Source organism: Podarcis vaucheri (genome assembly GCF_965113315.1).
Source record: "Podarcis vaucheri genome assembly, chromosome: 11".
Classification (NCBI taxonomy): Eukaryota; Metazoa; Chordata; class Lepidosauria; order Squamata; family Lacertidae; genus Podarcis; species Podarcis vaucheri.
In genome coordinates this window covers 43,180,362-43,194,356 of record NC_138749.1, presented here as the reverse complement: position 1 = coordinate 43,194,356, position 13,995 = coordinate 43,180,362, and the positions used below count along the sequence as shown (strand labels likewise).

The 13,995-nt window shown below is 39.9% G+C and overlaps 1 protein-coding gene across 1 annotated transcript in view; it reads right to left on the bottom strand.

Moving 5' to 3' along the window:
- MAN2A1 (mannosidase alpha class 2A member 1) overlaps positions 1-13,995 on the bottom strand; it is a 56,297-nt gene that overhangs the window by 30,095 nt on the left and 12,207 nt on the right. Inside the window, exons 3-7 of the mRNA XM_082191413.1 lie at positions 12,238-12,382; positions 10,535-10,706; positions 6,504-6,631; positions 5,046-5,219; positions 1,664-1,850 (exon numbers count right to left, since the gene is read on the bottom strand). Of these exons, the coding sequence (XP_082047539.1) occupies positions 1,664-1,850; positions 5,046-5,219; positions 6,504-6,631; positions 10,535-10,706; positions 12,238-12,382 (806 nt within the window). The remainder of the gene's footprint in view (positions 1-1,663; positions 1,851-5,045; positions 5,220-6,503; positions 6,632-10,534; positions 10,707-12,237; positions 12,383-13,995) is intronic.

Below are 13,995 nucleotides of genomic sequence, written 5' to 3'. Positions count from 1 at the left end.
ATTTAATTCCATGTAATTTCCTCTGCTCTCAAGTTCATCTAATCTTTGCAGTTCACTGTCCATAAGTACAGTGATACCTTGGGTTACAGACGCTTCAGGTTACAGACTCCACTAACCCAGAAATGGTACCTTGGGTTAAGAACTTTGCTTTAGGATGAGAACAGAAATCATGCGGCGGCAGCGGGTGGCCCCATTAGTGGTACCTCAGGTTAAGAATGGACCTCCAGAACGAATTAAGTTCTTAACCCGAGGTGCCACTGTAACATATTTCCCCCCACATCCACTAAAATCAACAGATTCTTTTTTTAAAGGATTCGTTTTTTAAAACAGTGATGGATGACAGCAGACTTAGGTGTCTGTACTATAAAAACTGTCTACATCCCAGTCCACCGAGAACACCCTTTGAAGAAATTGAGAGCTTCTGTCGTACAACAGAAAGGATATTCAGCTCAAGGAATGCTTCCAGGAGCTTTAGTTTAAGAAAATCCCAGGACAGTTGCAACAATCATAAAACACACTTAGTCAAAAACATAGGGTAAAAATAGTAAAGTTAAAACAAACTCAGTTTGCCCACAGGGAGATCTGCATAAGCAAAAAGATAATTTACCCAGCTTAGAAAAGAAATAAAATTGGGTGCCAGATAAGACCGATGGGGTGGGGTTGTCAATGCAGGGGATTCTCTCCTGTTATCACTTGTCTCTCTTCAAAATAGGAGGAGGGAAGAGACCTCTGGTATTAGTATTCATCCAGGATCATGTGGGGCATTAATGGTCCTTATAATATTTAGCTAGTAAAGAATTCTCAACTAGGTTTATTATCATTTCCTAGTTTTGTATATATGTCCAAATTCTTCAGAACTGCCACAAGATATGAAACACTTCAGAAGAAAACAATAAGGATCAAAGGACATCAAAAGCAATAGAGTTTTACAAACTTCCGGAAGTCCATTCTTAAACCAAAGCATTATTAAACCAAGGCACGCTTTCCCTAATGAGGCCTCCCACTGCCGGTGCCCTTCCACGGTTCGGCTTCCGTTCTTAGACCGAGGTAAAGTTCTTAGACCGAGGTAAACCGGGACACTACTTCTGGTTTTGCGGAGTTCGTAAACTGAGTAGTTCGTAAACAGGGCTGTTCGTAGACTGAGGTACCACTGTACAGTTGTACCTTGGATCCCAAACACCTTGCGAGTCAAACGTTTTGGCTCCCGAACGCCGCAAACCCGGAAGTGGGTGTTGCGGTTTGCAAACGTTCTTTGGAACCCGAACATCCGACGGGGCTTCTGCTGCTTCCTGCAGCAAATCAGAAGCTGTGCTTTGGTTTCTGAATGTTTTGGAAGTCAAACAGTCTTCTGGAACGTATTCCGTTCGACTTCCAAGGTACGACTGTATTGTAAAGCCTATTCCAAATTAATGATTGTTCAAAGACAAGGTGCAGCTCCCTGCACAAAGTGAGATTTCATCCCAAGGGATTCAGGGCCATCGGCACCGTATGAGACAAGCCACCTGCAGGGTCAGTAAGATCACCCATACCTCTTGACAAAGCCAACTTTTATTCATATTAAAATTATTTAATTTCCACATCCTACATACTTTGAATTTAGATGGTTGACATTGTTCCAAGATATGACTGGCCATGAAATTAATGGGCAGCACTGTGTACTTACCTGTGCTGAATGTTTCCAGAATGAATGGCTTCAGGAGGAACTCTCCAGGGACAACTGACTCTTCCTCCAGGAAGGCGCTTAAAATCAAATTGGCAGCAAATTTTAGGATCTGGTCCACAAGTGTGAGGAATATCATAGCTATAAAAAGGCATCATGTGGCAGAGAATATCCGTATTAGATCCCAAATCTAGAATTAAAATAGGCAAGATAAAGATAAAAGGAATACTCTGTCCTTTCTCATTCATATCTCATTCAAGCCCATTACATGACATGCCTTTTCTCTAACCAGAACAACATTTCAGATAATTTTTATTTCCACCAGTAAAACATGGTAAAGGTAAAGAACCCCTGGATGGTTAAGTCCAGTCAAAGGGCGACTATGGGATTGTGGCGCTCATCTCACTTTCAGGCCGAGGGAGCCGGCGTTTGTCCACAGACAGCTTTTCGGGTGATGTGGCCAGCATGACTAAACTGCTTCTGGCACAACGGAACACTGTGACGGAAACCAGAACACAGGGAAAGGCCGTTTACCTTCCCGCTGCAGTGGTACCTATTTATCTACTTGCACTGTCATGCTTTCAAACTGCTAGGTTGGCAGGAGCTAGGACAGAGCAACAGGAGCACACCCCACCACGGGGATTCGAACCGCTGACCTTCTGATCGGCAAGCCCAAGAGGCTCAGTGGTTTAGACCACAGCGCCATCTGCATCCCATTTCCACCAGTAATTAGCTCCAGGTATGCTCTTTGGCCTGTACTTTTTTTGACAAGTCTACTGACGTAATACGGAAGTCCATGTGTGGTATCTATGTCACTTTAGGCCATGTCTCCCTAGGTCTGTTATTTAGTGCGCCCATTTAGAAGGACCCATCATGAGCCAAAAAACTGTCATTCCATCTTATCAGCTGACAGAATTAGTACTTTAATAATTTCCCATTCTATAATCTGAAATTGCAGTTGGAAGGCCTTTGGAAGACTGTTGGATCACAGCCAACCGTAACAAGTTTTGCAGCTATAAATGGTCTTATGACATAAGCTACCTCCCATACCTATGGGCCTGGTAAGCTTTGCAAACCTGGCAATGATACCCAAACTGCCAATAATTCGCCACACAGCAAAAATAATTCACTGTATATTCAATCCAGTAAGCTTCTGTTATTCGAGTTAACATGGTGACCAGATTTATTGCTCACAAATATTTCAATAACTCAGTGACTTAAAGATAAATATAACAGTGTTAAGTAAAGGATAGTGCAGAGAAACCCAACGAAATACAATGCCAGGTAACCCTGAAATGCCAAATTCAATACGGAAGAGATTGAAACAGCTTCAGAAGCAACAGGTCTAAGCCCCGGCTCAAAAACATAGAAACGCCATCTTAATAAAGCAGTCTATCATTAGAGACTTACAAACATTGTGTTTCTAAAAAGGAGACTTTGAAAGTTGATCATCTTCATCAGTGCATTTAAGCTAACCCGGGGGGGGGGGAGGGGAATGGTTCCAATCCTTAGACCCAACCCATCTACTCCAAGCTTTCCTCAATTTTTATTTTATAAAATTCCTTTATTATCTTTGTTAGCACTGTCTACTCTGCAGAGGCAAAGAAGGAAGGGAAACCAAGCAGCCCCCAAAATAGGGTAAACTAAATTTTGATCAATTCCACCATCCAGTTTTACTCAATGGATTTTTTTCAAAGCAATGTCAAAAAATTTGCCTGCTGAACACAAAACAAGAATACTGGCAAATAATCTGTTTAGAGCCATAACCACACTTTCTTGAGCCACAGATACAATCGTAATCTCACTTGTTGCATAATTTTAAATCCCTTAATTATATATTGTACATTGGCCTTGGGGTTCTTTGTAGTATTGCTTAACAATATGTTGTGTGCTTTGCTTATTAGTTCTTGTTGTGTATGCCAAACTTTGAAATTGGCAAGTGTGCTGTACAAAGAATTCGGGACACTACATTTCCTTGCATAAATTTAACATGCCAAATATAGTTGAGACAACTTCCTACAGCAATGGAGGATTAAGTTTAATAAGACAGTTTTCTGGTGCCAAATAGTTTCCAGGCTAGGTCTGCCATATGTCCGGATTTTTCTGGACATTACCAGGATTTTCAAAGGTGGAATTGACATCCAGAGGAATTTTTGAAAAGCAGCGCTTTGTCCTGGATCTTAGACAAGTCAACCTTTGGGGTGCCCTGATTTTTACTTTTTGAAATATGGCAACTTTAGCCCAGGCACTTTCCAACATTTGTTTCCCTCTGTAAGTATAACCTTTGCCTCTGTCTCAAATAGAAAGAATTGCTTGAAACACTTTCCATCTTCAGTTTTCCAAAGCAAACTCCAATTATTCCTCAATCACTAAGGACAAAGAAAGAATCTCTTTGTTTGCCAGCATGAGCTTTAAATAGCCATATTACATAGTCACTCCCGGCTTTTCAAACTTTAAGGTGCTGCTTTCAGTACTTTATGTGATATGACATAGGTGAGCTCCACATGCAATTTCTTGAAGGTCACTGAGCATTTTCAGAGTTCTGTAAAAGTAACACTCATTTAACACCTTAACATCCTTGTGACCTGCAATCTGGAAATAGCTAAAAGGAGTATAAAGAAATGTCAAAAATAATCCTATTTTCCACTGCTGATCCCTTCCCCATGACATGGCTTCAATGAACACTGACCAACCTGATTACAATTATTGTATATTTTAACCTACTATCCACCACAGTTTTCAAGAAAAAATCTGTTATGAAGACCTGTTTTGACAATTCCAGTGCAAGATTAACGCTGGGCAAGTGTGAACGCTGTACTAAACCATGGTTTAATTCTAAATGGTGGCGCCTCAGCATGCCTGAGAGAAGCAGATTCACATATTTCCCTCTACCCCGTGCTAAATGTTAACCAACCACTGTTGTAAGTCAGAATTCCTGACTTATCCATAGAACTAAGTCAAGGTTATTTGAAACTGAAAGCAAACATGACAGAAGGTCTCCTGACTGCAAGAGACTTAGGCTCCATCACATAGCGCTAAACCATGGTTTAGCATTATGTGCAAACCAGCCCACTATCTTTTCATTTCTGAATAGCTATATTTTTGTGTTTCAGCAAAACCGAGCAAGACTCCTGCAGCACCTTACAAACTGAAATTTATTATAGTATGAGCTTTCGTTAGACTAAAGTCTAGTGCATCGGATGAATAGTGTATTGCATGCAGTTCTATAAATCATTTTGAAGTTACAAATTAGTTCTGAAGATAGCAACATAGAAAACTGTATTATCTATTAAATGTTCCGGGTCAAAGCAAGACCTTTCAGTTTCAAAGTATTTGTTGCTATGACAGTTCTTGGCATAAGGTCATGCAAAAAAGGAATACATACCCCAATTCTGTCTCCAGAAAAATTCTAGTGTCTTCTGGGCTGCATGATACTTTTTAATTGAATAATGAACTCTCTGTATAAGCATATTGGAAAATCCAGTGCGTTTCAAAAGATAAGCCATGGTTGGCGAATGTCCAAAGGGATCAACTGCCCAACCAGATTTTGGTTTCACTCCTAATAACAAAAGAATACATGTTGAAAATGCACGCCATAGTGGAATAAAAATGAAAGTGCACCTTGTCTTGCACAGTTAAGATCTCATCCTATAGAAACTCAAATCCTTACCACTTAACTACGTTAAAAGAAGGGGGGGCAGAAATTTAATTTACTTATCAGGGAAGAGCTTTTATAATTTGGCTAGTGTTTGTTTATGCACCTGCGGATTCACAGAAAATAAATATTTTTTTTCTCGTATCAAAAATGTCTGGCTCGCACCCCTAACCAATTATGCAAGAATGAAAACAAAACAGTATGGCTAAAAATGACATTCCACTTGTCTACAGGACTGCAGTTATACTTTACTAATTGAAGTTGTTGTTTTTCAAGTGGCATTTATTTTAAGGATTCTTTCTATGCAATTTTTAATTGCTTAAGTTTCAAATTACACATTGGGAATGTTAAGACTGCAATCTCTTAATAATTAAGAGACTAGCATGCTCATCCTCCCACATGTAAAGTCACCCTCCTTTTTTTAAAAGAAACTAACCACTGTGCACTATTATGTCGGCACCAATTTTAACCATTAGTAGCTCAATCATGTTTTTTTTCTTCAAAGCAGGGCACTTTGAAGCTAGCTATGATTAGGATTACACTACAATAGATTATGACCAGGAAAGCATTTAAAAATGATTACTATGGCAAACCACTGCAGTCTATGGATAAAAATAATCAATAGCAATAAGTAACTGAATTATTTATTTTGATCTGTAGGTGGTAAAAATCTGCTGCATTAACAGTGTTAGGCTTAACTGAGTTCTCTTACGTGTTTTCACAATGACATCTGCTTCCTCTATAACTCTGGTATGGTAAAGCGAGTTTCACCATATAAAACTCAAACATAAACTAACAACAGTTATTTATAACTTTCCTGCAACTAATGTACAGTGGTACCTTGGTTTAAGAACAGCTTAGTTTATGAACAACTTGGATTGAGAACGCTGCAAACCCAGAAGTAGGTGTTTTGGTGTGTGAACTTTGGCGTGGAATAAGAACATGTTTCGCTTCCTGTTGAGTGTGTTCCATTTGTAAACTGAGTCCCACTGAGTCCCCCGCTGCTATGGGAAAGCATGCCTTCGTTTAAGAACGGACTTCCGGAATGGATTAAGTTTGTATACCAAAGTTGTCAATATTGAAAACGCAATCATTTAATTAACGGAAAACAGTTTTTCTAAAATACTGTTAATGAAATAAAGTACCTTGTCACAATGAAATCACAAGGCAAAAGTTATATGAACCCACCTAGTGCCTTCTCGAGCCATTGATGCCCTTCTATCAGCTGGTCAATTATAGCAAAATAATGAGCAGACGCTTCGTCAGGCATGACCCATCCCCCTGTTACAATTTCAAACTGTCCATCTTCAATTAACCTGAAAAACATATTTACTGAACTTTTATTCATGCATGTAACTATTTCCAATCAATATGTTATCTGGAGTAGCAACATACAGTGGTGGCAGCAATGATACTTAAATATTAACAATACTTCACCATGCCATAGATGTTGGGGTGAAAGAAGAAGAATGGCAACTTAAATTGACAGAATACGCACAGCTTGCAGACTTAACATACAGAATAAGAGAACAATGAGAACATACGTTTAGAGAAGATTGGAAAACATTAATTGAATATATGAGAAATAATTGTGTACAGCTGAAAACGCTGGCAGCATTAAGATAAACTCAACAGTGTTAATAAGCTTTGATGGATGCAATAATGGAATACTGAATAGTATAGTTTTTGTAAAATATGCAGGGGGTTATGATATGTAACACGAACCATGGAAAGAGAAGTCATTTATATCTTAAGGATGTAAAAATGAGTATTTTAAATTGTAAAACAGAAAATTTAATAAAAATTATATACAAACAACAATACTTTCACCATGCAACAAGACCATTCTTAGCCCTCTGTAAAATGTTAAGAAACAGGTTCTATTAGGAATCATATACACAATTAACCATCTTTCTTGGTATGGAACATCTTCTAACGATAAAATCATTTTCAAGGTGACTGGTCCGAAACTCAGCAGCATTGAACCCCGCACCCTCAGCCCATCAACTGACGTCACCCAGTGACATCAGCTGATGGACAGGTGGCTGTGGTTTGGGGTGATTGGCCTGTGAAACAGAGTCTTCACCCCTTGTCTAAAACCTGCTTTACTCAAGCTTTGGAAGAGCTGCACTCTCAATTCTATAGAAACCGAAATGCTCTAAAAGCTTCAGCTTTGACTGCTCTGAACAGCACCCTCTTGAAATAAGAATGGCCACAGGCAGTATCTTAAATCAAACTTAAGCACTTTTTGACTCCTAACATATTTACATTGTGTAGCTGGCATGTTCAGTGGGATTAAGACAGTGTGACTTACATCAGTGGGTTCAATAAAGTGCAACTGTTGACAGACTGTGCTTATATTTTAAACACGGGTGGATTGTCTGTCCTCCCCCCACCTATTATAAAAAGATGTTTCATTCTCAAGTTGCTGTCCTAACCTGAGTTAGCAATAGTTTACCCTCGTTTGTTTAGAAAAGGTTGGCAGGTAATCTATCTCTAGAAAGCAGCTATTTATATGACACAGGCAATTCACCTGGAATACCCATCCCTCTGCCCATGTCCAGATTTTAAAAGCCATATCCCTTGGACTAAACTAAGAAAAACAGGAAGATTGAGACGGAATTAATTTCCTTTGGGCCCTTTTCCACTTCCTTCTCCCTCAAACCCATAGGCAGCTGCCAGTTCTAGTTTTTATTCATGAGAATAAATAAACTCTTTGCTCAAGCTTCCTCATCATTCCCTTCAATACTTGTTCCTCAGAGAAGATGACCACTAAAAGTAGCTCACATAGTGCGGACAGCAGAATTTGTAGACGAAAAGCCAATGGAAAAGTGTGTCCAAAAATGGGCTCCAAGGGGAACACACTGCAGATTTTATCAACTTCTGCCCTAATAACGTATATGCAGACAAATCTGAAACAAATGTTGAACATTCCAATTTGTGTGGCTGTGAAAAATGAAAGTATATGTATTTACACTGTTATTCCTAAAGCGTGAAATCCACGCACGGAAATTCACTTTGATCTAGCTTCTGTGTCTTAATGCAAGTCAAAAGTGTCTAATTGCCAATTACCAAGTCATTATAAATTAGCAGCAGTATCAAAGAGGACTTTCTTACAATCAATAAATAATTTGTTGATTAGCACCTCTTCTTCTTTTTAAATTGAGACTAACAGGATTTTAAACAGAATGTGAGGATCCCACAAATTATGTTCTAGCTCAGTAGCCCAAGAGGTTCCCTCATTGCTGCACAAAACTTTTGGAGCAGGCAGGCTGAGAGTCCCGGACATTAAAGAGATCCAGAGACACCCCAGTAATAGAATTTACATTGCCATATACAGTACCCGGTCCTTCTTCCAATCTAAGGCTTCTCTTCCTCAGCACAGATCAAGCATCTTAGCTAGGCCCTGCAAGCATTTCCCTTCTTTACTGTTTATGCTGGATTTTGGTGGAAGGTACTGTGCTCCTAGCTCAAGTTGGTAGAGCACAAGACTCTTACTCTCAGGGTTGTGGGTTCAAGCCCCACGTTGGGAAAAGGATCCCTGCGTTGCAAGGGGTTGGGCTAGATGACTCTCATGGTCCCTTCCAACTCTTTAATTCTATGATTCCTTGACACAAAATGGCAAACACAGAGGAGTCAAGTTTGCGGCAAGAAAAAGGCACACCACAATTTGCCATGACAGCTAAATGAATCTCCCTCCCTGTTGCTGTATCACAAATTCAGCATCTGAGTACAGTGGTACCTCGGGTTACATACGCTTCAGGTTACAGACGCTTCAGCTTACAGACTCCACTAACCCAGAAATAGTGCTTCAGGTTAAGAACTTTGCTTCAGGATGAGAACAGAAATTGTGCAGCAGCAGAGCGGCGGCCCCATTAGCTAAAGTGGTAGCTCAGGTTAAGAACAGTTTCAGGTTAAGAACGGACCTCCAGAACGAATTAAGTTCTTAACCCGAGGTACCACTGTACTACCAAATGTTGGGGAGCCAAACAACAAAGGATAATGATCACCGCCATCACCCTGCTTGTGACGGGCAAGTATCTGAAACAGAACACTGGACTAGACAGGCAGTTCGTATAAATAAAAATGCTGAGCATTAAAAAAAATAATACACTCTCTCTCCAGCATCAACTTTTTAAAGCACTAATTGGAAAGGCTCTCACTGACTTGAACTACATTGCTTCTGGATATCAACCTAGAGGTGTTATCAAGCAGGTTGTAATGAACACTCAGAATACCAATATGCTTGTTTTGCATGCAAAATATACTAAGCCATAAAGCTCACTATTGAAAAATTATGCATCATGACAACACTATTTGGGACAATACCGTAGCAATGAATGCTGCAAGCCAAATCTCTTTCAAAGGGTTTCAAGAAAAATGAATGTTGATCCGTATGCTTTGTGTCAGCAACACAAAGTTAATTTGCATCTCTCTGTGGAGTTAAGAGCACCAGATCTGATGCAGTAATTTCATTTTCACTTGTCATTCTATTTTCACTTTCCAGTCCTGTGATTTAGTCACACTCGTCAATCAGCCTCGAGAACTGTCCCCACTTGACTTGTACGCAGTGCTAATAAAGCTACGCTGCCCTGCCCTTTGGTCCGTGGCATGCACTTGAATACTTATTGGGAAGGCTCCTGCCAACAACTTGCCACATTCGCTACAGCATTGTTAATGCTTCCGGTTTCAGAAACAGAAAATTCAACTGAAGCTACAACAAATGAGTGACAACCACATGAAAGAAAACAGCAAAGAAACAGTAAATCCATTGGGAGAAAAATGCCTAATTCAACAACTTTCCAGAGTAGCTGAATACTGGCATTTCTGTACCTTAAAAGCCAGCCAAATAACCACCTTATTGCAGGTTTGGTTGTGTGTGTGTGTGTTTTTTTGTTTTTTTGTTTTTGTTTGTTTAAGTGGTAACCCATGACACTGTTTGCACTGAAGAATTAAGAATTGCTTGTGCCACCACTTAAGATTTCTGCTCCGAAGTGTTCATCTTATGGCGCTTGGTAATTTAACTGTTAAGGAATTCCACTAAATTGTATATCGGGGGGGGGGGTCCCAGATACAGCAACATGTTAGAACTCTACAATTTATGAACCTGTGAATAACGAAAACAACTATAGTTAATATTGATGTGCCTTTAGGGCCTCTGACAGAATGGGAGGCATATACATATACATACAATAAATAAATAAATAAAATATACAGACCTTTTCACAGCATCCTTCTTCTGACTATCTATTCCATCCCACCACTTGGAAAAATAAGAGATTTCAGACCATATAAATTTCCTCCCTTTGTCTTCTTGCAGCTTTAGAACCATGTTATTGAGAATATGCTGCGTCTGATCTCTAAAGTAGTCATCGAATGTCTTCAGCCAGCCTTTTAATCATAAAAAGATCACACAGTGACTAAATTAAGTAGAATACAAGATTTACCAGAAACAATAGTCAAAGAGTCATTTACCTGACTAAGGTTACACTGGAAGCATTTTGCAGACTGGCAGTGACACATACAGAGACACTGAAAAATTAAGTGCATCTTATATCTTGTTGCTTTTTAGCACTTCAAAAACAAAAGTTATGGTGGTAATACTGCATCTTGGTGAATGATCTGAGCATCTAATGCTGTAAGACAGGGCTAACCAACATAATGCTAAACATAATGCAAACTCAGCCCTCTAGATGTTTCTGAGACTACAATTCCCATCATCCCTGACCCCTGGTCCTGTTAGCTAGGGATGGTGGGTGTTGTAGTCCCAAAACATCTGGAGGAACGAGTTTGCCTATGCCTGTGCTAAACAATGGTGTATCCATCTACAACTCCCACCATTGGCTATGGTGGCAGAGGCTGATGGGAGCAGCTTCTGGAGGTCACCAAATTAGCTACTCATGGGGAACGGCACATGTTTTGAAATAATAAAAAATGAACCAACAAAAGTCAGTTCAGTTGCATGGCCATCCCCTTTGTAAAGAAATACCATGAACAGCAAACACATTGGGTTAGGAAGTTCTCCCTAACATGTACTCTGAATCCTTTGTCTTACAACTTGAACCCATTTGTTCAGGTCCTACCCTCTGGAGTAACAAAAAATACATTTTGTCTATCACCTATGTGGCAGCCCTTCAAATATTTGAATATGTCTATCGTATTGCCTTTTTAATCATCTCTTCTCCAGGCTAAGTATACCCAAGTCCTTCAACCTCTCCTCAAAGGACTTGTTCTCCAGGCCCCTCACCATCTTTGTTTCCCTCCTCTCTCAACAAATTCCAGTTTGTCAATATCTGTCTTAAACTGCAATGCCCACAACTCACCACAGTACTCCAGGTGATATCTGACCAAAGCAGAATAGAGCAGTACGATTACTTCTTGCAAACTGGCCTCATATTTCTATTGACGCAACCTAGAACTGCATTAGCCTTTTTCAATCTCGCATCGAGCTGCAGACCTACGTGCCATTAATACTTCTACCTGCTTTTCATATATACTGCTGCCAAACCAAGAATCACCTATCCTGTATTTCTGCATCTTCTGTTCCAAGGTAAATGCAGAACTTTAGTTATCCATTGGAATATGTTATTAGCTTTAGTCCTTTTCTGTTTTATGTAAATAATAATAATAATAATGGCATGTTTCCCATGCAAGCTTTGGGCTCTCAGCATTTCTCAATCTGTCTGTTCCTTAAATAAGCTTACTGGTCTTATCCAAAGAATCAAATGGCTCTGGATTTCAGAGTGTTAAGACTCTTACTCGCCAGATATGCCTTGTGCTACTGCCCTTCAAGGGATAAAACCTGTCCTACACAAAAAGAATGTCAAGGACCACATTTCAGCCACATCTGAGGCCCAGCAGATAGAGATGGCAACTGCCATGCAAAAATAAATCTCCAAATCCTTTTAGAACTTTGTATTACCTGGGTCATTATGCGAATGAGGCACAACAAAAACTTGAAGGGGTTCACTGTCCCACTCGTGTTCATCATACGTGATATCAAATCCTTGTTTCCAAACTCCACCATCTGGATTATCAAAAGGAAGAATGTCATAGACATCTAGCATCTAAAATGGATGAAGAAAAAAGGTTACATGAGAACACATTCAGTGGTTGAAGTACACAGTTCTGCACTTACAAAGGCAAGGCTGTAGTCAGTTGCAATTTAAAAAAAAAATAGTAAGGGGAAAAAACTCACACTGAAAATTTGTCTATGTTCTTTATTCAAATGAAAATTTACATGGAATACTTTGAGCAAAGTATCTGATTAAGTTATTTAAATGAAACTTTGCACCTACTGAATGTGATCAATAATCACCACAACCCCACTTTCTGCATGCCTAGAGAGTTAACTCCTTTCTGAACAAGAACAAGGCATCAAATACGACTACAGTCGTACCTTGGCTCTCGAACGCCCTGGAACACAGACGTTTTGGCTCCTGAACGCCGCAAACCTGAAAGTGAGTGTTCCGGTTTGCGAATGTTCTTTTGGAACCCAAATGTCTGACAGGGCTTCCGCAGCTTCTGATTGGCTGCAGGACCTTCCTGCAGCCAGTCGAAAGCTGCGCTTTGGTTTCCGAACATTTTGGAAGTCGAACGGACTTCCGGAACGGAATCCATTCGACTTCCAAGCTACAAATGTATGAGAAAAGCCAACGAAACAACAGACACCAGCACATACCAGCAGTTCCCAATTATGCTCAAAAAAATAATAATAATAATAATAATAAATTTTATTTATATCCCGCCCTCCCCAGCCGAAGCCGGGCTCAGGGCGGCTAACAACAATAAAACAGTACAAAGGTACAACATAAACAACATTCTAAAATCATTCATTATAAAAATTAATTAATTCAAGCCACTAGCAACCATTGGGCCAGAGCTCTGCGAAGATTGCCGAGGGAGGGAGTCAGGCTGTGCCCTGGCCAAAGGCCTGGTGGAACAGCTCTGTCTTGCAGGCCCTGCGGAAGGATGTCAAGTCCCGCAGGGCCCTGGTCTCTTGTGACAGAGTGTTCCACCAGATCGGAGCCACAGCCGAAAAAGCCTTTTATATCTTTTATATGTCTAATATTTACTGAAAACGTCTTGAAAACATTTTCAAGGTGAGTTGCAGCATGGAAGTCCCGTCCGTCCACCCCCACCCCACCCCGTCTCAAGGAGTATAAATATTTTCTGTCTTAAAGACATGTTTAGTTGCTGTCGTTTCCTTGAGCTCCCTTTGTCCCATGAAAGAAAGTATTCTAGCAATAGTAATACTATTTATGCTGGGATTTGTTTTTCAAGTGTGCCATCACATGAGTCTTAATAACCCACTATAATTACAAGCACAAGGCTGATGGAATCAGCATTAAATCAAGTATTAACACAGTGAGCTGATATGTGTGTGCTTTTTTCTTGATTTGTTCAAAGTACAAGACATAAACAGGGAAGCTTGAGCGTGACTACTCTCCATGACACATTTGATTCTGCAATTACGGCTTACCTTTCCCACAAAACCTGCTCAAAGGTAACCAAGCAACTATTACACCTTACAGTAAGTGAACACGATGGGACATGATGCATTCTACACTCTTTTTAATAAAGATGCTGCAACATAGGCATCAATCTTCAGTCCTACAAACTAAAATCCTATCTAAACCTTGCAAAGCACGCAGTTGCATGTCAGTGTTCTGTTGCAGAA